This window comes from Salmo salar, chromosome 20 (assembly GCF_965601325.2).
Source record: "Salmo salar chromosome 20, fSalSal1, whole genome shotgun sequence".
NCBI classification, from domain to species: domain Eukaryota; kingdom Metazoa; phylum Chordata; class Actinopteri; order Salmoniformes; family Salmonidae; genus Salmo; species Salmo salar.
Genome location: NC_138310.1, coordinates 79,258,009 through 79,278,673, shown reverse-complemented (window position 1 = coordinate 79,278,673; position 20,665 = coordinate 79,258,009). Strand labels below are relative to the sequence as shown.

Here is a 20,665-nt window from a genome sequence, read left to right as displayed (position 1 = left end):
TTCCTTACTAACCAGTGACCAATTAAGACCTAGAGAATCAGGTGATGGGAGTTCCTAACTAACCTGTGACCAATTAAGACCTAGAGAATCAGGTGATGGGAGTTCCTAACTAACCTGTGACCTTCAGTGATCAGTAAAAGGCAGGACTGAAAACCTGCAGACACATTGCCTTCCATGGAATGAGTTTGACACCTGTGATCTAAATCAACCAAATCTTGACACTCTATTGTTGATTCACAGTTGAAACCTGACAGTTTAAAATGAGATAAATACAACTGATGGCTTTTTCGCAAATTCAATCAAAGCTCAACATTGATTTAACATGATTACATTGATGGTGATATAACATGGAAACAATATTGACTCAACCACTTTTGCTTGGAACAAGCAAGAAAAAAGAAATGGCTTTGGTAACCCTAACCGTTACATATTTGGATTAATTTCAGATCTCTTGAAAATATTTTTCAGGCGCCCTCGAATCTCCTTGGTTTTGAGACAATACACAAGTGGGTTCACAAGAGAGGGGCCCAGAGTAGAGCCAATGATTAGGCCATTTCTGTGAGAGAGCGTGAGAACCAAACCAACCCTGGTGACCAATATTAACAACACCTTGGGGATAAAAAAGCAAGCCACCACTATCATGTGGGAGACACAGGTGTTAAATGTTTTCCTCCTGTCTTTGGATGAAGACATTTGCATCACTTCATAAACTATCTTCATGTATGAGAAGATTATCAAGGCTAAATTAACCCATAATATGGTAGTCCCCACAGTAGAAGCTACATTGAAATAAAATGTAGGATTCACACATGCTGCTCTTACTAAGGCTGCATATTCACAAAAGCTGTATGGGAGTTTATTTGAGCCACAAAAGGGCAGATTGTTCACCAAGCCAATCCACAAAATAGAAAATATGCAGCCTACTGCCCAAGTGGATGTTATAAGTAAACATACATTTGTATTAGTTAAGATAGTCTGATATCGAAGAGGATATGAAATTGCAATAAGGCGATCATAAGCCATCAGGGCAATAGTGAAGGGTTCCATAGCGCTTCCTAAATGAAATAGGAAGCACTGTATCATGCAGGGTGCATAGGGGACTCTTCTCTCCTCACCAAGGAGAACGTTAAGCATTGTAACACTAATGCTGCTGGTGTAGACTACGTCTATCATTGCCAGTGTGCAAATAAAAAAGTACATGGGGGTATGTAGAGGCTTGTTGAATGCTATGACACAAATGTTGGTGATGCTTCCGATCAGAATGAGAAAGAGGACGAACAAAATGGCTGCTCCCACCAGCTTTGGGTGTTGTACTTCATCCAATCCTGTGATGAAGAATTCTGTTACCGTATATGTTGTTCTGTTGTTTGGTTCCATGTTTCTGTAAATTAATTTACGAAGAAAAAGAGGCAAAAGATTTTAAATTGATCTACAGTGATTTGCAGGATCTCTAATTGAGAATGTGCCAGATATTTTTCAATGTAGGCCAACATCACCAACTCCCAGCACTTGCTTGAATATAGCAGCCATGTACCACTATCAGGACAGAATAACTCTGTGGTCACTGATACGGTTCAGTTTGTATTTACTGCTACATGATGGAATATCTGTGAAAATAACTGCATTAAAACAGTCTGCATTGTCAATCTGGTGCATTGATTGTAACAGAAAATATATAATGAGAATCATCTAGAAAACATACTTTTGGTTACAAGGTCAAGTTTAGTTAATGGATTGTTAAGTTCATTACTTACCAGGTCAGACTTGTGCGCCAGGTTTCACACACAGCTGGTAGATGACACTCTGACCAGACTGGCATTGGATGTCTCTGAATTTATCCCCTTTCTGAACCACCTTCTCTCAGTGACTTGAGGAATCCCACGTCATGATTCTCATTAGACAGCTACATACTGATTGGTTTCCAAAAGCAGATGTAGAAACTGCACACTAGAACATGCATGCATACTGATTGTCTCAAAGGTTTTTATGTTCTTTCCATATCTGTAATTGGTTGAATTGGGCCCTGCATCCTTTCATGAGTGAACTGTAATCATAGAGCTCCAAATCCCTAATGAGACAACCCAATCTCTCTCATAAATCTTGCATTGATGACAATGGTGAATTCCATGCACAGATCTCAAGATAGGACCTTGTCCCCTGAGGACATCCCTCCCCCCTGTGCTTTATTCAGTCACAACCCAAATTAGCGGCACCCTTGATATAGATGAGCAAAAAATACTATAATATAAATCATAGAAATACTGAGCTATTCTGTATGCACATTTTTTTATTACATTTTTTATACTAAAACAATTGCTCAGAGAAAAATATTTTCTTTCATAAGTAATACAAATAATCTAAAAGATAGGTGTCAGAATTCTTATGAACATAATCTAACAAAAATGTTAGCAAAATGTTATTTGCATTAACCTTCTACTGTTCTCCTGTTAATCTCATTTAAGTAACTGTATTTTGGCATTTCATGGATTCCTGTTTCACTGGGGTATAAAAATGAGGTAACACGCATGTAAAATAAATTTGTCATCCATCACCATAGAGAAAGGCCATGAACTCACAAACAAAAAGAAACAAATGGTCGTTGACTTTCATACATCAGGCAGAATCTGTCAGTCTCTCGGTCCCAGATTTGATTCACCTGCACTGTCTCCGCCTTCTACACTGAACAAACATATGTAAAAATGTCAAGGTTTTTACTGAGTTACAGTTCATATAAGGAAATTAATCAATTGAAATAAAAGCATTAGGCCCTAAACTATGGATTTCACATGACTAGGAAGAAAGATATGCATCTGTTTGTCACAGATACCTTAAAAAAAAGGAATGGGCGTTGATTGGAAACCCAGTCAGTAACTGGTGGGACCACCATTTGCCTCATGCTGCGCAACACATTGCATGGAGTTGATCAGGCTGTTGATTGAAGCCAGTGGAATGTTGTCCTACTCCTCTTCAATGGCTGTGTGAAGTTGCTAGGGACATGCTGTCGTGCACATAGGTCCGGATCATCCCAAACATGCTGAACGAGTGAGAACATGTGAGTATGGAGGCCATGGAAGAACTGGGACATTTTCAGCTTCCAGGAATTGTGCACAGATCCTTGCTACATGGGGCCGTGCATTATCAAACTGAAACATGAAGTGATGGCGGCGGATGAATGGCACGACAATGTGCCTCAGGATCTCTTCACGGTATCTCTGTGCATTCAAATTGCTGTTGATAAAATGCAATTGTGTTTGTTGTCTGTAGCTTATGCCTGCCCATACCATCACCGCACAACCATCATGGGACACTCTGTTCACAATGTTGTCATTAGCAAACCACTCACTCACATGACGCCACACATGCTGTCTGCCATCTGCATCTGCTGAAACTGAGATTCATCCATGAAAAGCACACTTCTCCAGCGTGCCAGTGACCATTGAAAGTGAGCATTTGCCCACTGAAGTCAGTTACGATGCCGAACTGCAGTCAGGTCAAGACGCTGGTGAGGACAACGAGCTTGCAGATGAGCTTTCCTGAGACGGTTTCTGACAGTTTGTGCAGAAATTCTTTGATTGTGCAAATCCACAGTTTCTTCAGATGGTGGCTGGTCTCAGATGATCCTGCAGGTGAAGAAGCCGGATGTGGAGGTCCTGGCCTGGCGAGGTTACACGTGGTCTGTGATTGTGAGGCTGCTTGGTTGTCCTGACAAATTCTCTAAAATGAAAATAAAGGTTGCTATTATAGAGAAATTGACATTAAATTCTCTGGCAACAGCTCTGGTGGACATTCCTGCAGTCAGCATGCCAATTGTACACTTCCTCAAAACTTGAGACATCTGTGGCATTGAATTGCGTGACAAAACTGCACATTTTAGAGTGGCCTTTTATCGTCCCCAGCACAAGGTGCACCTGTGTAATGATCATGCTGTTTAATCAGCTTCTTGATTTTCCACACTTGTCAGGTGGATGGATTATCTTGGCAAAGGAGAAATGCTCACTAACAGGGATGTAAACCAATTTGTGCACAAAATTGGAAAGAAATACGCTTTTATTTGCGTGTATGAAACATTCTGGGATCTTTTATTTCAGCTCATTAAACATGGGACCAACAATTTACATGTTGCGTTTATATTTTTGTTCAGTGTAGATGGTAGAGGAGTGAACAAACCGTGGCTTGGGTGGCTGAGATCCATGATGATCTTCTTGGCCTTCCTGTGAGACTGGGTGCTGTAGATGTCCAGGAGGGCAGTTAGTGTGCCCCAGGTGATGCTTTGGGCTGACCTCACCTGCGATTCCGAGTGGTGCAGTTGCAGAACTAGGCCTTGATACAGCCCAACAGAATGCTCTCGATGGTGCATCTGTAGAAGTTTGTGATGTTCTTAGCGGTCAAGCCAAATTTCTTCAGCCTCCTGAGGTTGATGAGGCACTGTTGTGCCTTTTTCTCCATTCTGTCTGTTTGAAGGGAACATTTCAGGTCCTCAGTGACATGCATGCCGAAGAACTTTAAGCTGCGGCACATCAATGTGTATGGGGCATTCTCTCTCTGCTGTCTCCCGTATTCCACGATCACCTCTTTAGTTTTGTTGACGTTGAGCGAGAGGTAATGTTCCTGTCACCACTCTGCCAGGGCCCTCACCTCCTCCCTGTAGGCTGTCTCGGCATTGTTGGTAATCAGGCCTACCACTGTTGTGTCTTCATCAAACTTGATGATTGAGTTGGATACATGCGTGGACACGCATTCATGGATGAATAGGGAAATACAGGCGGGGGCTCAACATGCACCCCTGTGGGGCCCCAGGGTTGAGGGTCAGCATGGCGGAGGTGTTGCTGCCTACATTCATCACCTGGGGCACTGTGGTTTTGAAGGCTGAGCTGTAGTCTATGAACAGCATTCTTACATAGGTATTCCTCCTGTCCAGGTGGGATAGGGCAGTGTGCAGTGCAATGGCCATTGTGACATCTGTGGATCTGTTGGGGCAGTATGCAAATTGTTGTGAGTCTAGGGTGTCGGGTAAGGTTGAGGTGGTATGATCCTTACCTAGCCTCTCAAAGCACTTCATGATGTCAGAAGTGAATGCTACCAGACGATAGTAGTTTTGATCACTTACCTTTGCTATTTTTGATACAGGAACAATGGGGGACATCTTGAAGCAAGTGGGGACAACAGACTGGGATAGGGGGAGATTGAGTATGTCCATAATCCCTCCAGCCAGACTTGTCCAGAAGTCAGAGGTCAAGCTAATTTGTTTGTTCCCATCCATGTTCCCAGTCACCTTACAGTGGTTAAATACAGTGGTTTGCACATTTTATTTGGTGTGAATCCTGCCATCTATCCATGGGTAGGAGCAGGATGGTGGTGTGATCTGATTTGCCGAAGGGAGGGTGGGGGAGGGCCTTGTTGCCGTCCCGAAAGGTAGAGTAACAACGGTCAAGTGTGTTCTCTCCACGTGTAGCACAGGAGATGTATTTGGTAGAGTTTTGAGAGCATTATCCTCAGATTTCCTTTGTAATGTCCCCATTAACAATAAATGCCATATTAGGATATGCCATTTCCAGTTTGCAGAAAGTCCAGTGTAATTACTTGTGAGCCGTCGCTGTTTCGGCATGGGGGAAAATAAACAAAGAAAGTTTTCTCGGCAGCTAATGTGTTCTCCATTTGATGGTGAAATATTCCAGATTGGGAAAACAAAAGGAATTACAGCACATTATGGCACTGTTGCAAAAATAAAGAGTATTCTGGTATCCTCATAACAAGACACCTTATAAATAGAATCCTTAGTAGAAACAAAATCAAAGTGGACACCCTGCCTCAGTTATGTTTTTTAGGCCAGGAGAAATGCAACCACTCTCAAATTCATAGACAGAACTATGTAGCAAGGACTGACCATCCATGATATAATTTTTTTTATTGTCACCATGTTTTACGGATATTCAGTTTTTGCTTACATTTAAATTGTTTACAAATATTGGAGTAAAACAAACTTATATTTTGGGTTGTGCTGGGGTATGACAGTTGAACTGAACTCATGACGTATGTATAAGTTATATTCTTGAAGAAACAATGGCTATATATCAGGGCTATTCAAATCTGACCCTACAAGGTCTGGGGCCTGCTGCTTTTCTGTTCTACATGATCAAATCAAATTGTATTAGTCACATGTGCCGAATACAACAGGTGTAGACCTTACAGTGAAATGCTTACTTACGAGCCCCTAAACAACAATGCAGATAGAAAAAGATAAGAGTAAGAGATAAAAGTACCAAGCAATTAAAGAGCAGCAGTAAAATAACATTAGCGAGACTGTATACAGGGGGCTACCGATACAGAGTCAATGTGTGAGGGCAATGGTTAGTTGAGGTAGTATGTACATGTAGGTCGAGTTATTAAAGTGACTATGCATAGATGACAACAGCGAGTAGCAGTGGTGTAACGAGGTGGTGAGAGGGAGGGGGGACACTGCAATTAGTCTAGGTAGCCATTTGACTAGATGTTCAGAAGTCTTATTGCTTGGGGGTAGAAGCTGTTTAGAAGCCTCTTGGACCTAGACTTGGCACTCCGGTACTGCCTGCCATGCGGTATTAGAGTGAACAGTCTATGACTAGGGTGGCTGGAGTCTTTGACAATTTTTAGGGCCTTCCTCTGACACCGCCTGGTATAGAGGTCCTGGATGGCAGGAAGCTTGGCCAAAGTGATGTACTGGGCCGTCCGTACAACCCTCTGTCAGGCGTTGCGGTCGAGGGCCGAACAGTTGCCATACAAGGCAGTGACGCAACCAGTCAGGATGCTCTCGATGGTGCAGCTGATCATTATTTTCCCAGGTTTAAATCAGTCCTTGTTAACTTCTTGTGGATCAGTTTAGCTGGCGCACTTCAGTCAATAATCCACTCGGTTTCACTCCTTCACAATGCAATCAAAATGAATCCCAAACGTTACCAATAAACTTATCCAAACAAGTCAATCAATGTTCATAATAAAACAATAGGTACCCTAATACGCAAATAAACAATACAATTTAAGACGGAGAATTGTTATTGTCTTTACCGGAGAAAAATACCAAAGAACGTGCTCTCATTGACGCGCATGGAAACACTACAGCCAAAATGGCAGCCATCTAGAAAAATTACAATTTCAGACTCATTTTTCCAAAAACCAGCCTGAAACTCTTTCTAAGGACTGTTGACATCTAGTGGAAGCCCTAGGAACTGCAATCGGCATGATTTCGCCCTAATATAAAAGTGCCAGCCATTGAAATCAGTGGTAGCATTTTTTGGGGTGGATGTTATGTCCTCTGGGTTTCGCCTGCAATTTCAGTTCTGTTATACTCCCAGACATTGTTTTAATGGTTTTAGAAACATTAGAGTGTTTCCTACCCAAATCTACCAATTATATGCATATCCTAGCTTCTGGGCCTGAGAAGCAGGGAGTTTACTTTGGGCACGCTTTTCATCCGGAAGTCAAAATACCGCCCCCTATCCCAAAGAAGTTAAGTTGGGAAGAATAAAAAAAAAATGCAACTAACTTCAAGGTCCAGATTTGAATTTGAGGGGAATATATAATTAATTTATGAGTCCAAAAATGCACTTTAAAATTAAACATTTATTAAGCAATCCAATGGTAAATAACAATACATTAGATAAAAATGGATGCTAAATACATTTTTTCTTTTGATACATTTTTTATAAACAATACTCAATCATTAAGCATCTGTGCAACATAATGTATTGGATGAAACTATTTGTAGTTACAGAGCTAAATCATTAAGATACAGCAGAGACTCTGTTTCTGTCGACCAGTTCATCTTTTGAATCTTTTAATCAAGGTCTGTTTTATATCTTTTGACTTAAAACAGAATATCAGTAGAGTGATCATAGAAGGGAGCAGGCTATACAACATGATAATAACGATATGTAAATCAGTGCTGAATCTAATGCCAATATTACTGGACAAATTCTAGGTAGAATATAGAGGGCAATGATGATCAGCTGGCCACTGCAGATAGAAAGGGTTTTGAGGCTGCCTTTGGTGCTCGCAACCTTAAGAACTGCAACAATAATGTAGTCAAGGATCTAGATCAGATCATATTTTTAAGATAATACTGCCTTTATCTAATTGTGGTACATTACGACATATACTTTACGCTAACACTTGACATTTCAATAAAATTGCATTTAACAGTAGATAACATTTAATACGGTTCGCATGGGCTAAAATGTCAAATCAAATCAATTTTGACTGATATTTAATTAAGTTGTCAAAAGACATCAACCTAATCTAAATCAGGCGTGTCAAACTCATTCCTTGGAGGGCTCAGCGTCTACTGATTTTTGTTATTTCCTTACAATTTGTGTGCAATTAAGACCTACAGTATCAGGTGATGGGAGTTCCTTACTAACCAGTGACCAATTAAGACCTAGAGAGTCAGGTGAGGGGAGTTCCTAACTAACCAGTGACCAATTATGACCTAGAGTATCAGGTGATGGGAGTTCCTTACTAACCAGTGACCAATTAAGACCTAGAGAATCAGGTGAGGGGAGTTCCTAACTAACCAGTGACCAATTATGACCTAGAGTATCAGGTGATGGGAGTTCCTTACTAACCAGTGACCAATTAAGACCTAGAGAATCAGGTGATGGGAGTTCCTAACTAACCTGTGACCAATTAAGACCTAGAGAATCAGGTGATGGGAGTTCCTAACTAACCTGTGACCTTCAGTGACCAGTAAAAGGCAGGAGTGAAAACCTGCAGACACATTGCCTTCCATGGAATGAGTTTGACACCTGTGATCTAAATCAACCAAACCTTGACACTCCATTGTTGATTCACAGTTGAAACCTGACTGGTTAAATTGAGATAAAAACCACTGATGACTTTTCGCAAATTCAATCAAAACTAAACATTGATTTAACATGATTACATTGATGGTGATATAACATGGAAACAATATTGACTCAAGCACTTTTGCTTGGAACAAGCAAGAAAAAAGAAATGGCTTTGGTAACCCTAACCGTTACATATTTGGATTAATTTCAGATCTCTTGAAAATATTTTTCAGGCGCCCTCGAATCTCCTTGGTTTTGAGACAATACACAAGTGGGTTCACAAGAGAGGGGCCCAGAGTAGAGCCAATGATTAGGCCATTTCTGTGAGAGAGCGTGAGAACCAAACCAACCCTGGTGACCAATATTAACAACACCTTGGGGATAAAGAAGCAAGCCACCACTATCATGTGGGAGACACAGGTGTTAAATGTTTTCTTCCTGTCTTTGGATGAAGACATTTGCATCACTTCATAAACTATCTTCATGTATGAGAAGATTATCAAGGCTAAATTAACCCATAATATGGTAGTTGCCACAGTAGAAGCTACACTGAAATAAAATGTAGGATTCACACATGCTGCTCTTACTAAGGCTGCATATTCACAAAAGCTGTATGGGAGTTTATTTGAGCCACAAAAGGGCAGATTGTTCACTATGCCAGTCCACAAACTAGCAAATATGCAGCCTACTGCCCAAGTCACCATTATAAGTAAACATACATTTGTATTAGTTAAGATAGTCTGATATCGAAGAGGATATGAAATTGCAATAAGGCGATCATAAGCCATCAGAGCAATAGCGAAGGGTTCCATAGTGCTTCCTAAATGAAATAGGAAGCACTGTATCATGCAGGGTGCATAGGGGACTCTTCTCTCCTCACCAAGGAGAACGTTAAGCATTGTAACACTAATGCTGCTGGTGTAGACAATGTCTACCACTGCCAGCGAGCAAATAAAAAAGTACATGGGGGTATGTAGAGGCTTGTTGAATGCTATGACACAAATGTTGGTGATGCTTCCGATCAGAATGAGAAAGAGGACGAACAAAATGGCTGCTCCCACCAGCTTTGGGTGTTGCACATCATCCAATCCTGTGATGAGGAATTCTGTTACCGTATATGTTGTTCTGTTGTTTGGCTCCATGTTCCTGTAAAATAATTTACAAAAAATTAGAGGCAAAAGATTGAAAATTGATCTACAGTGATTTGCAGGATCTCTAATTGGCAGTGTGCCAGACATTTTTTCAATGTAGGCCAACATCACCAGCTCCCAGCACTTGCTTGAATATAGCAGCCATGTACCACTATCAGGACAGAATAACTCTGTGGTCACTGATACGGTTCAGTTTGTATTTACTGCTACATGATGGAATATCTGTGAAAATAACTGCATTAAAACAGTCTGCATTGTCAAACTGGTGCATTGATTGTAACAGAAAATATATAATGAGAATCATCTAGAAAACATACTTTTGGTTACAAGGTCAAGTTTAGTTAATGGATTGTTAAGTTCAATACTTACCAGGTCAGACTTGTGCGCCAGGTTTCACACACAGCTGGTAGATGACACTCTGACCAGACTGGCATTGGATGTCTCTGAATTTATCCCCTTTCTGAACCACCTTCTCTCAACCACTGGAGGAATCCCACGTCATGATTCTCATTAGACACACACACACACACACACACACACACACACACACACACACACACACACACACACACACACACACACACACACACACACACACATACCTTTTTTCTCTCGCAATATTGGTTAGAGCCTATAAGTAAGCATTTCACTGTAAGATCTACACCTGTTGTATTCTGCACACGTGACAAATAACATTTGATTTGATTAGACAGCTACATACTGATTTGTATCCAAAAACAGGTGTAGAATCTGCACCCTAGAAGATGCGTACATGCTGATTGGCTAAAAGCTCCATAAGACACATAAAGACGGACATATTTTGAATTGTCCTTTATCTGTAATTGGTTGAATTGGGCTCTACGTCCTTTCATGAGTGAACTGTATTCGTAGAGCGCCAAATCCCTAATGAGACAACCCAATCTCTCTCATAAATCTTGCATTGATGACAATGGTGAATTCCATGCACAGATCTCAAGATAGGACCTTGTCCCCTGAGGACATACCTCCCCCCTGCGCTTTATTCAGTCACAACCCAAATTATCGGCACCCTTGATATAGATGAGCAAAAAAGACTATAAAATAAATTATAGAAATACTGAGCTATTCTGTATGCAAATTTTTTTATTACATATTTTATACTAATACAATTGCTCAGAGAACAGTATTTTCTTTAATAAGTAATACAAATAGTCTAAAAGATAGGTGTCAGAATTCTTATAAACATAATCTAACACAAATGTTATCAAAATGTTATTTGCATTAACCTTCTACTGTTCTCCTGTTAATCTCATTTAAGTAACTGTATTTTGGCATTTCATGGATTCCTGTTTCACTGGGGTATAAAAATGAGGTAACACGCATGTAAAATCCATTTGTCATCCATCACCATAGAGAAAGGCAATGAAATCACAAACGAAAATAACAAATGGTTGTTTATTTTCATAAATCAGGCAGAATCTGTCAGTCTCTCGGTCCCAGATTTGATTCACCTGCACTGTCTCCGCCTTCTACACTGAACAAACATATGTAAAAATTTCAACGTTTTTACTGAGTTACAGTTCATATAAGGAAATTTGTCAATTGAAATAAAAGCATTAGGCCCTAAACTATGGATTTCACATGACTAGGAAGAAAGATATGCATCTGTTTGTCACAGATACCTTAAAAAAAGGAATGGGTGTTGATTGGAAAACCAGTCAGTAACTGGTGGGACCACCATTTGCCTCATGCTGCGCAACACATTGCATGGAGTTGATCAGGCTGTTGATTGAAGCCAGTGGAATGTTGTCCTACTCCTCTTCAATGGCTGTGTGAAGTTGCTAGGGACATGCTGTCGTGCACATAGGTCCAGATCATCCCAAACATGCTGAACGAGTGAGAACATGTGAGTATGGAGGCCATGGAAGAACTGGGACATTTTCAGCTTCCAGGAATTGTGCACAGATCCTTGCTACATGGGGCCGTGCATTATCAAACTGAAACATGAAATGATGGCGGCGGATGAATGGCACGACAATGTGCCTCAGGATCTCTTCACGGTATCTCTGTGCATTCAAATTGCTGTTGATAAAATGCAATTGTGTTTGTTGTCTGTAGCTTATGCCTGCCCATACCATCACCGCACAACCATCATGGGACACTCTGTTCACAATGTTGTCATTAGCAAACCACTCACTCACATGACGCCACACATGCTGTCTGCCATCTGCATCTGCTGAAACTGAGATTCATCCATGAAAAGCACACTTCTCCAGCGTGCCAGTGACCATTGAAAGTGAGCATTTGCCCACTGAAGTCAGTTACGATGCCGAACTGCAGTCAGGTCAAGACGCTGGTGAGGACAACGAGCTTGCAGATGAGCTTTCCTGAGACGGTTTCTGACAGTTTGTGCAGAAATTCTTTGATTGTGCAAATCCACAGTTTCTTCAGATGGTGGCTGGTCTCAGATGATCTGCAGGTGAAGAAGCCGGATGTGGAGGTCCTGGCCTGGCGAGGTTACACGTGGTCTGTGATTGTGAGGCTGCTTGGTTGTCCTGACAAATTCTCTAAAATGAAAATAAAGGTTGCTATTATAGAGAAATTGACATTAAATTCTCTGGCAACAGCTCTGGTGGACATTCCTGCAGTCAGCATGCCAATTGTACACTTCCTCAAAACTTGAGACATCTGTGGCATTGAATTGCGTGACAAAACTGCACATTTTAGAGTGGCCTTTTATCGTCCCCAGCACAAGGTGCACCTGTGTAATGATCATGCTGTTTAATCAGCTTCTTGATTTTCCACACTTGTCAGGTGGATGGATTATCTTGGCAAAGGAGAAATGCTCACTAACAGGGATGTAAACCAATTTGTGCACAAAATTGGAAAGAAATACGCTTTTATTTGCGTGTATGAAACATTCTGGGATCTTTTATTTCAGCTCATTAAACATGGGACCAACAATTTACATGTTGCGTTTATATTTTTGTTCAGTGTAGATGGTAGAGGAGTGAACAAACCGTGGCTTGGGTGGCTGAGATCCATGATGATCTTCTTGGCCTTCCTGTGAGACTGGGTGCTGTAGATGTCCAGGAGGGCAGTTAGTGTGCCCCAGGTGATGCTTTGGGCTGACCACACCTGCGATTGCGAGTGGTGCAGTTGCAGAACTAGGCCTTGATACAGCCCAACAGAATGCTCTCGATGGTGCATCTGTAGAAGTTTGTGATGTTCTTAGCGGTCAAGCCAAATTTCTTCAGCCTCCTGAGGTTGATGAGGCACTGTTGTGCCTTTTTCTCCATTCTGTCTGTTTGAAGGGAACATTTCAGGTCCTCAGTGACATGCATGCCGAACAACTTTAAGCTGCGGCACATTAATGTGGATGGGGCATTCTCTCTCTGCTGTCTCCTGTATTCCACGATCACCTCTTTAGTTTTGTTGACGTTGAGCGAGAGGTAATGTTCCTGTCACCACTCTGCCAGGGCCCTCACCTCCTCCCTGTAGGCTGTCTCGGCATTGTTGGTAATCAGGCCTACCACTGTTGTGTCTTCATCAAACTTGATGATTGAGTTGGATACATGCGTGGACACGCATTCATGGATGAATAGGGAAATACAGGCGGGGGCTCAACATGCACCCCTGTGGGGCCCCAGGGTTGAGGGTCAGCATGGCGGAGGTGTTGCAGCCTACCTTCACCACTTGGGGCACTATGGTTTTGAAGGCTGAGCTGTAGTCTATGAACTGCATTCTTACATAGGTATTCCTCCTGTCCAGGTGGGATAGGGCAGTGTGCAGTGCAGTGGCCATTGCGATGTCTGTGGATCTGTTGGGGCGGTATGCAAATTGTTGTGAGTCTAGGGTGTCGGGTAAGGTGGAGGTGATATGATCCTTAACTAGCCTCTCAAAGCACTTCATGATGTCAGAAGTGAATGCTACCAGGCGATAGTAGTTTTGTTCACTTACCTTCACTATTTTTGGTACAGGAACAATGGTGGACATCGTGAAGCAAGTGGGGACAACAGACTGGGATAGGGGGAGATTGAGTATGTCCATAAACTCTCCAGCCAGACTTGGACAGAGGTCAGAGGTCAAGGCTAGTCTGTTTGTACCCGTCCATGTTCCCAGTCATCTTACTGTGGTTAAATACAGTGGTTTGCACATTTTATTTGGTGTGAATCCTGCCATCTATCCATGGGTAGGAGCAGGATGGTGGTGTGATCTGATTTGCCGAAGGGAGGGTGGGGGAGGGCCTTGTAGCCGTCCCGGAAGGGAGAGTAACAACGGTCAAGCATGTTCTCTCCACGTGTAGCACAAGAGATGTATTTGGTAGAAATTTGAGAGCATTATCCTCAGATTTCCTTCATGAAAGTCCCCAGCAACAATAAATGCCATATTAGGATATGCCATTTCCAGTTTGCACAATGTCCAGCCTATTTCCTTGTGAGCCGTTGCTGTTTCCAATTGGGGGGAAAATAACCAAAGAAAGTTTTCTTGGCAGCTAATGTGGTCGACATTTGATGGTGATGTATTCCAGATTGGGAAAACAAAAGGAATTATGGCATATTATGGCACTGCTGCAACAATAAAGAGTATTCTGGAATCCTTGTAACAAGACACCTTATAAATAGAATCCTTAGTAGAAAAATTATCAAAGTGGACTCCCTGCCTCGTGTTTTTTAGGCCAGGAGAAATGCAACCACTCTCAAATTCATAGACAGAACTATGGATGCAAGGACTGACCATCCATGATATACATTTTTTTATTGTCACCATGTTTTAAGTTTATACAGTGTTTGCTTACATTTAAATTGTTTAGAAATATTGGAGTAAAACAAGCTTATATTTTGGGTTGTGCTGGGGTATGACAGTTGAACTGAACTCATGACGCATCTATAAGTTATATTCTTGAAGAAACAATGGCTATATATCAGGGCTATTCAAATCTGACCCTACGAGGTCCGGCGCCTGCTGCTTTTCTGTTCTACCTGATCAAACCAAATCAAATCAAATTTTATTAGTCACATTAGCCGACTACAACAGGTGTAGACCTAACAGTGAAATGCTTACTTATGAGCCCCTAAACAACAATGCAGATAGAAAAAGATAAGAGTAAGAGATAAAAGTACCAAGCAATTAAAGAGCAGCAGTAAAATAACATTAGCGACACTCTATACAGGGGGTACCGAAACAGAGTCAATGTGCGGGGACAACGGTTTAGTTGAGGTAGTATGTACATGTAGGTCGAGTTATTAAAGTGACTATGCAGAGATGAGAACAGAGAGTAGCAGTGGTGTAAAGAGGGGGTGAGAGGGAGGGAGGGACACTGCAAATAGTCTGTGGTAGCCATTTGATTAGATGTTCAGAAGTCATATGGCTTGGGGGTAGAAGCTGTTTAGAAACCTCTAGGACCTAGACTTGGCACTCCGGTACTGCCTGCCATGCGGTATTAGAGTGAACAGTCTATGACTAGGGTGGCTGGAGTCTTTGACAATTTTTAGGGCCTTCCTCTGACACCGCCTGGTATAGAGGTCCTGGATGGCAGGAAGCTTGGCCAAAGTGATGCACTGAGCCGTCCGTACAACCCTCTGTCATGCCTTGCGGTCGGAGGCCGACGTTGCCATACCAGGCAGTGATTGAACCAGTCAGGATGCTCTCGATGGTGCAGCCGATCATTAATTTCCCAAGTTTAAATCAGTCCTTGTTTAGATGGTAAGAATAAAAACAAACAATGGAATTTACTTCAAGGTCCAGATTTGAATTTGAGGGGTATGATTCCAAAAATGCACTTTCAAATTAAACATTTACTAAGCAATTCAAAGCTAAATACAAATGGATGCTAAATACATTTTTGTTTTGATACATTTTTTATAAACAATACTCAATCATTAAGCATCTGTGCAACATAATGTATTGGATGAAACTATTTGTAGTTACATAGGTAAATCATTAAGATACAGCAGAGACTCTCTTTCTGTGGACCAGTTCATCTTTTGAATCTTTTGAATCTTTTTATCAAGGTCTGTTTTATATCTTTTGACTTAAAACAGAATATCAGTAAAGTTATCTTAGAAGGGAGCAGGCTATACAACATGATAATAACAATACGTAAATCAGTGCTGAATCTAATGCCGATATTACTGGACAGATAAAAACAAATTCTAGGTAGAATATAGAGGGCAATGATGATCAGCTGGCCACTGCAGATAGAAAGGGTTTTGAGGCTGCCTTTGGTGCTCGCAACCTTAAGAACTGCAACAATAATGTAGTCAAGGATCTAGATCAGATCATATTTTTAAGATAATACTGCCTTTATCTAATTGTGGTACATTACGACATATACTTTACGCTAACACTTGACATTTCAATAAAATTGCATTTAACAGTAGATAACATTTAATACGGTTCGCATGGGCTAAAATGTCAAATCAAATCAATTTTGACTGATATTTAATTAAGTTGTCAAAAGACATCAACCTAATCTAAATCAGGCGTGTCAAACTCATTCCTTGGAGGGCTCAGCGTCTACTGATTTTTGTTATTTCCTTACAATTTGTGTGCAATTAAGACCTACAGTATCAGGTGATGGGAGTTCCTTACTAACCAGTGACCAATTAAGACCTAGAGAGTCAGGTGAGGGGAGTTCCTAACTAACCAGTGACCAATTATGACCTAGAGTATCAGGTGATGGGAGTTCCTTACTAACCAGTGACCAATTAAGACCTAGAGAATCAGGTGAGGGGAGTTCCTAACTAACCAGTGACCAATTATGACCTAGAGTATCAGGTGATGGGAGTTCCTTACTAACCAGTGACCAATTAAGACCTAGAGAATCAGGTGATGGGAGTTCCTAACTAACCTGTGACCAATTAAGACCTAGAGAATCAGGTGATGGGAGTTCCTAACTAACCAGTGACCTTCAGTGATCAGTAAAAGGCAGGACTGAAAACCTGCAGACACATTGCCTTCCATGGAATGAGTTTGACACCTGTGATCTAAATCAACCAAACCTTGACACTCCATTGTTGATTCACAGTTGAAACCTGACTGGTTAAATTGAGATAAAAACCACTGATGACTTTTCGCAAATTCAATCAAAACTAAACATTGATTTAACATGATTACATTGATGGTGATATAACATGGAAACAATATTGACTCAACCACTTTTGCTTGGAACAAGCAAGAAAAAAGAAATGGCTTTGGTAACCCTAACCGTTACATATTTGGATTAATTTCAAATCTCTTGAAAATATTTTTCAGGCGCCCTCGAATCTCCTTGGTTTTGAGACAATACACAAGTGGGTTCACAAGAGAGGGGCCCAGAGTAGAGCCAATGATTAGGCCATTTCTGTGAGAGAGCGTGAGAACCAAACCAACCCTGGTGACCAATATTAACAACACCTTGGGGATAAAGAAGCAAGCCACCACTATCATGTGGGAGACACAGGTGTTAAATGTTTTCTTCCTGTCTTTGGATGAAGACATTTGTATCACTACATAAACTATCTTCATGTATGAGAAGATTATCAAGGCTAAATTAACCCATAATACAGCAGTCCCCACAGCAGAAATTGCATTGAAATAATATGTAGGATTCACACATGCTGCTCTTACTAAGGCTGCATATTCACAAAAGCTGTATTGGAGTTTATTTGAGCCACAAAAGGGCAGATTGTTCACTAAGCCAGTCAACAAACTAGCAAATATGCAGCCTACCGCCCAAGTGGCTATTATAAGTAAACATACATTTGTATTAGTTAAGATAGTCTGATATCGAAGAGGATATGAAATTGCAATAAGGCGATCATAAGCCATCAGAGCAATAGCGAAGGGTTCCATAGCGCTTCCTAAATTAAATAAGAAGCACTGTATCATGCAGGGTGCATAGGGGACTCTTCTCTCCTCACCAAGGAGAACGTTAAGCATTGTAACACTAATGCCACTGGTGTAGACAATGTCTACCGTTGCCAGCGAGCAAATAAAAAAATACATGGGGGTATGTAGAGGCTTGTTGAATGCTATGACACAAATGTTGGTGATGCTTCCGATCAGAATGAGAAAGAGGACGAACAAAATGGCTGCTCCCACCAGCTTTGGGTGTTGCACATCATCCAATCCTGTGATGAGGAATTCTGTTACCGTATATGTTGTTCTGTTGTTTGGCTCCATGTTCCTGTAAAATAATTTAGAAAATAAAAGAGGCAAAATATTGTAAATTGATCAACAGTGATTTGCAGTGTGTCAGACATTTTTTCAATGTAGGCCAACATCACCAACTTCCATTATGTGCTTGAATATAGTAGCCATGTACCACAATCAGGACAGTATCTGTGGTCACTAATACGGTTCAGTTTGTATTTACTGCTACATGATGGAATATCTGTGAAAATAACTGCATTAAAACAGTCTGCATTGTCAAACTGGTGCATTGATTGTAACAGAAAATATATAATGAGAATCATCTAGAAAACATACTTTTGGTTACAAGGTCAAGTTTAGTTAATGGATTGTTAAGTTCAATACTTACCACGTCAGACTTGTGCGCCAGGTTTCACACACAGCTGGTAGATGACACTCTGACCAGACTGGCATTGGATGTCTCTGAATTTATTCCCTTTCTGAACCACCTTCTCTCAGCCACTTGAGCAATCCCACGTCATGATTCTCATTAGACAGCTACATTCTTATTGGTATCCAACAACAGGTGTAAAAACTGCACACTAGAACATGCATACATGGTGATTGTCTATAAGGCACATAAAGATGGACATATTTTGAGTTTTTCTTTATCTGTAATTTGTTGAATTGGGCCCTGCATCCTTTCATGAGTGAACTGTAATCATAGAGCTCCAAATCCCTAATGAGACAACCCAATCTCTCTCATAAATCTTGCATTGATGACAATGATGAATTCCATGCACAGATCTCAAGATCTGGACATCCCTCCCCCCTGCGCTTTATTCAGGCACAACCCAAATTATCGGCACCCTTGATATAGATGAGCAAAAAAGACTATGAAATAAATCATAGAAAGACTGAGCTATACTGTATGCACATTTTTTATTACATTTTTTATACTAATACAATTGCTCAGGGAAATATATTTTCTTTCATAAGTAATATTTTCTTTCATAAATAAAAAATCTAAAAAAGATAGTCTAAATTCTTATAAAGATAATCTAACAGAAATGTTATCAAAATGTTATTTGCATTAACCTTCTACTGTTCTACTGTTAATCTCATCTTAAGTAACTGTATTTTGGCCTTTCATAGCTTCTTGTTTCACTGGGGTGTAAAAATGAGGTAACACGAATGTAAAAACCATTTGTCATCCATCACCGTAGAGAAAGGCAATGAACTCACAAACGATCAGAAACAAATAGCTGTTGACTTTCAGAAATCAGGCAATGGGTACAAAAAAACGATTGAAAAACCAATTTTACCACTTACCACTATTAGGGCAACAATCAAGAAATGTAAGATTACTGGAACAGTGGTAAACCTGCCTGGGAAAGGACAAAAGTGTATCTTGTCCACACGCACAGTGAGAAAGCTTGTTCGGGAGGCAAAGAGGCTTGCCATAAAAAAGCCTTTATTGATAGCTCTTAACCTGTTATGGATAGGGGGCAGTATTTTCACGGCCGGATAAAAAAACGTACCCGATTTAATCTGATTATTACTCCTGCCCAGAAACTAGAATATGCATATAATTATTAGCTTTGGATAGAAAACACTCCAAAGTTTCTAAAACTGTTTGAATGGTGTCTGTGAGTATAACAGAACTCATTTGGCAGGCCAAAACCTGAGAAGATTCCTTACAGGAAGTGCCCTCTCTGACCATTTCTTGGCCTTCTACACTCTCTTTATTGAAAACTGAGGATCTCTGCTGTAACGTGACACTTCCTACGGCTCCCATAGGCTCTTAGAAGGCGGCAAACCGCTGAATGATTGCATAAAGGAGTTCTGTATCTGTATCTATAATTCTTAAAATAATTGTTATGTTTTTTGTGAACGTTTATCGTGAGTAATTTAGTAAATTCACCGGAAGTGTTCGGTGGGAATGCTAGTTCTGAACGTCACATGCTAATGTAAAAAGCTGGTTTTTGATATAAATATGAACTTGATTGAACAAAACATGCATGTATTGTATAACATAATGTCCTAGGCGTGTCATCTGATGAAGATCATCAAAGGTTAGTGCTGCATTTAGCTGTGGTTTTGTTTTTTGTGACATTATATGCTAGCTTGAAAAAATGGGTGTCTGATTATTTCTGGCTGGGTACTCTGCTGACATAATCTAATGTTTTGCTTTCGCTGTAAAGCCTTTTTGAAATTGGACAGTGTGATTAGATAAAGGAGAGTCTTGTCTTTAAAATGGTGTAAAACAGTCATATGTTTGAAAAATGGAAGTTTTGGGATTTTTGAGGAATTTGTAATTCGCGCCACGCCTATCATTGGATATTGGAGCAGGTGTTCCGCTAGCGGAACGTCTAGATGTAAGAGCCAGGCACACCAGTGGTGGGTTTGGCCTCAAAAGAAACTTGACCGCAAGTGAATCTTCCAGCAAGACAATAACCCCAAGCAGATATAAAAATCCTCAACTAAATGTTTAATTGACCACAAAAATCTACATTTTGCAATATCCATCTGTCTCAGGACTTGAACCCCATTGAAAACCTATGTTTTGAATTGACGAGGGCAGTCCATAAGCGCAGATCG

The 20,665-nt window shown here is 40.8% G+C and overlaps 2 protein-coding genes across 2 annotated transcripts; both read right to left on the bottom strand.

Moving 5' to 3' along the window:
• Nucleotides 1-8,639: 8,639 nt before the first annotated feature.
• Nucleotides 8,640-9,961, bottom strand: LOC106593726 (olfactory receptor 10D3). Its single transcript, XM_082966116.1, has 2 exons — nucleotides 9,353-9,961; nucleotides 8,640-8,648 (listed from the first exon to the last, which is right to left on the bottom strand). The coding sequence occupies exons 1-2, from the start codon at nucleotides 9,959-9,961 to the stop codon at nucleotides 8,640-8,642; spliced, it is 618 nt and encodes a 205-aa protein (XP_082822242.1).
• Nucleotides 9,962-17,161: 7,200 nt separating this feature from the next.
• LOC106581391 (olfactory receptor 52K1) lies at nucleotides 17,162-18,115 on the bottom strand. The gene is made up of 2 exons (XM_082966115.1): nucleotides 17,937-18,115; nucleotides 17,162-17,582 (listed from the first exon to the last, which is right to left on the bottom strand). Exons 1-2 carry the CDS (start codon nucleotides 18,113-18,115, stop codon nucleotides 17,162-17,164), a joined length of 600 nt encoding a protein of 199 aa, XP_082822241.1.
• Nucleotides 18,116-20,665: the final 2,550 nt, after the last annotated feature.

What these genes read in the sequence shown, in the direction of transcription:
- LOC106593726 (XM_082966116.1), bottom strand. Translation starts at nt 9,961, where the DNA reads ATGGAGCCAAACAACAGAACAACATATACGGTAACAGAATTCCTCATC.
- LOC106581391 (XM_082966115.1), bottom strand. Translation starts at nt 18,115, where the DNA reads ATGGAGCCAAACAACAGAACAACATATACGGTAACAGAATTCCTCATC. An exon ending in AAGCCTCTACATACCCCCAT is followed by an intron (nt 17,583 to 17,936) that starts GTATTTTTTTAT and finishes ACTCCAATACAG; the next exon opens with CTTTTGTGAATATGCAGCCT.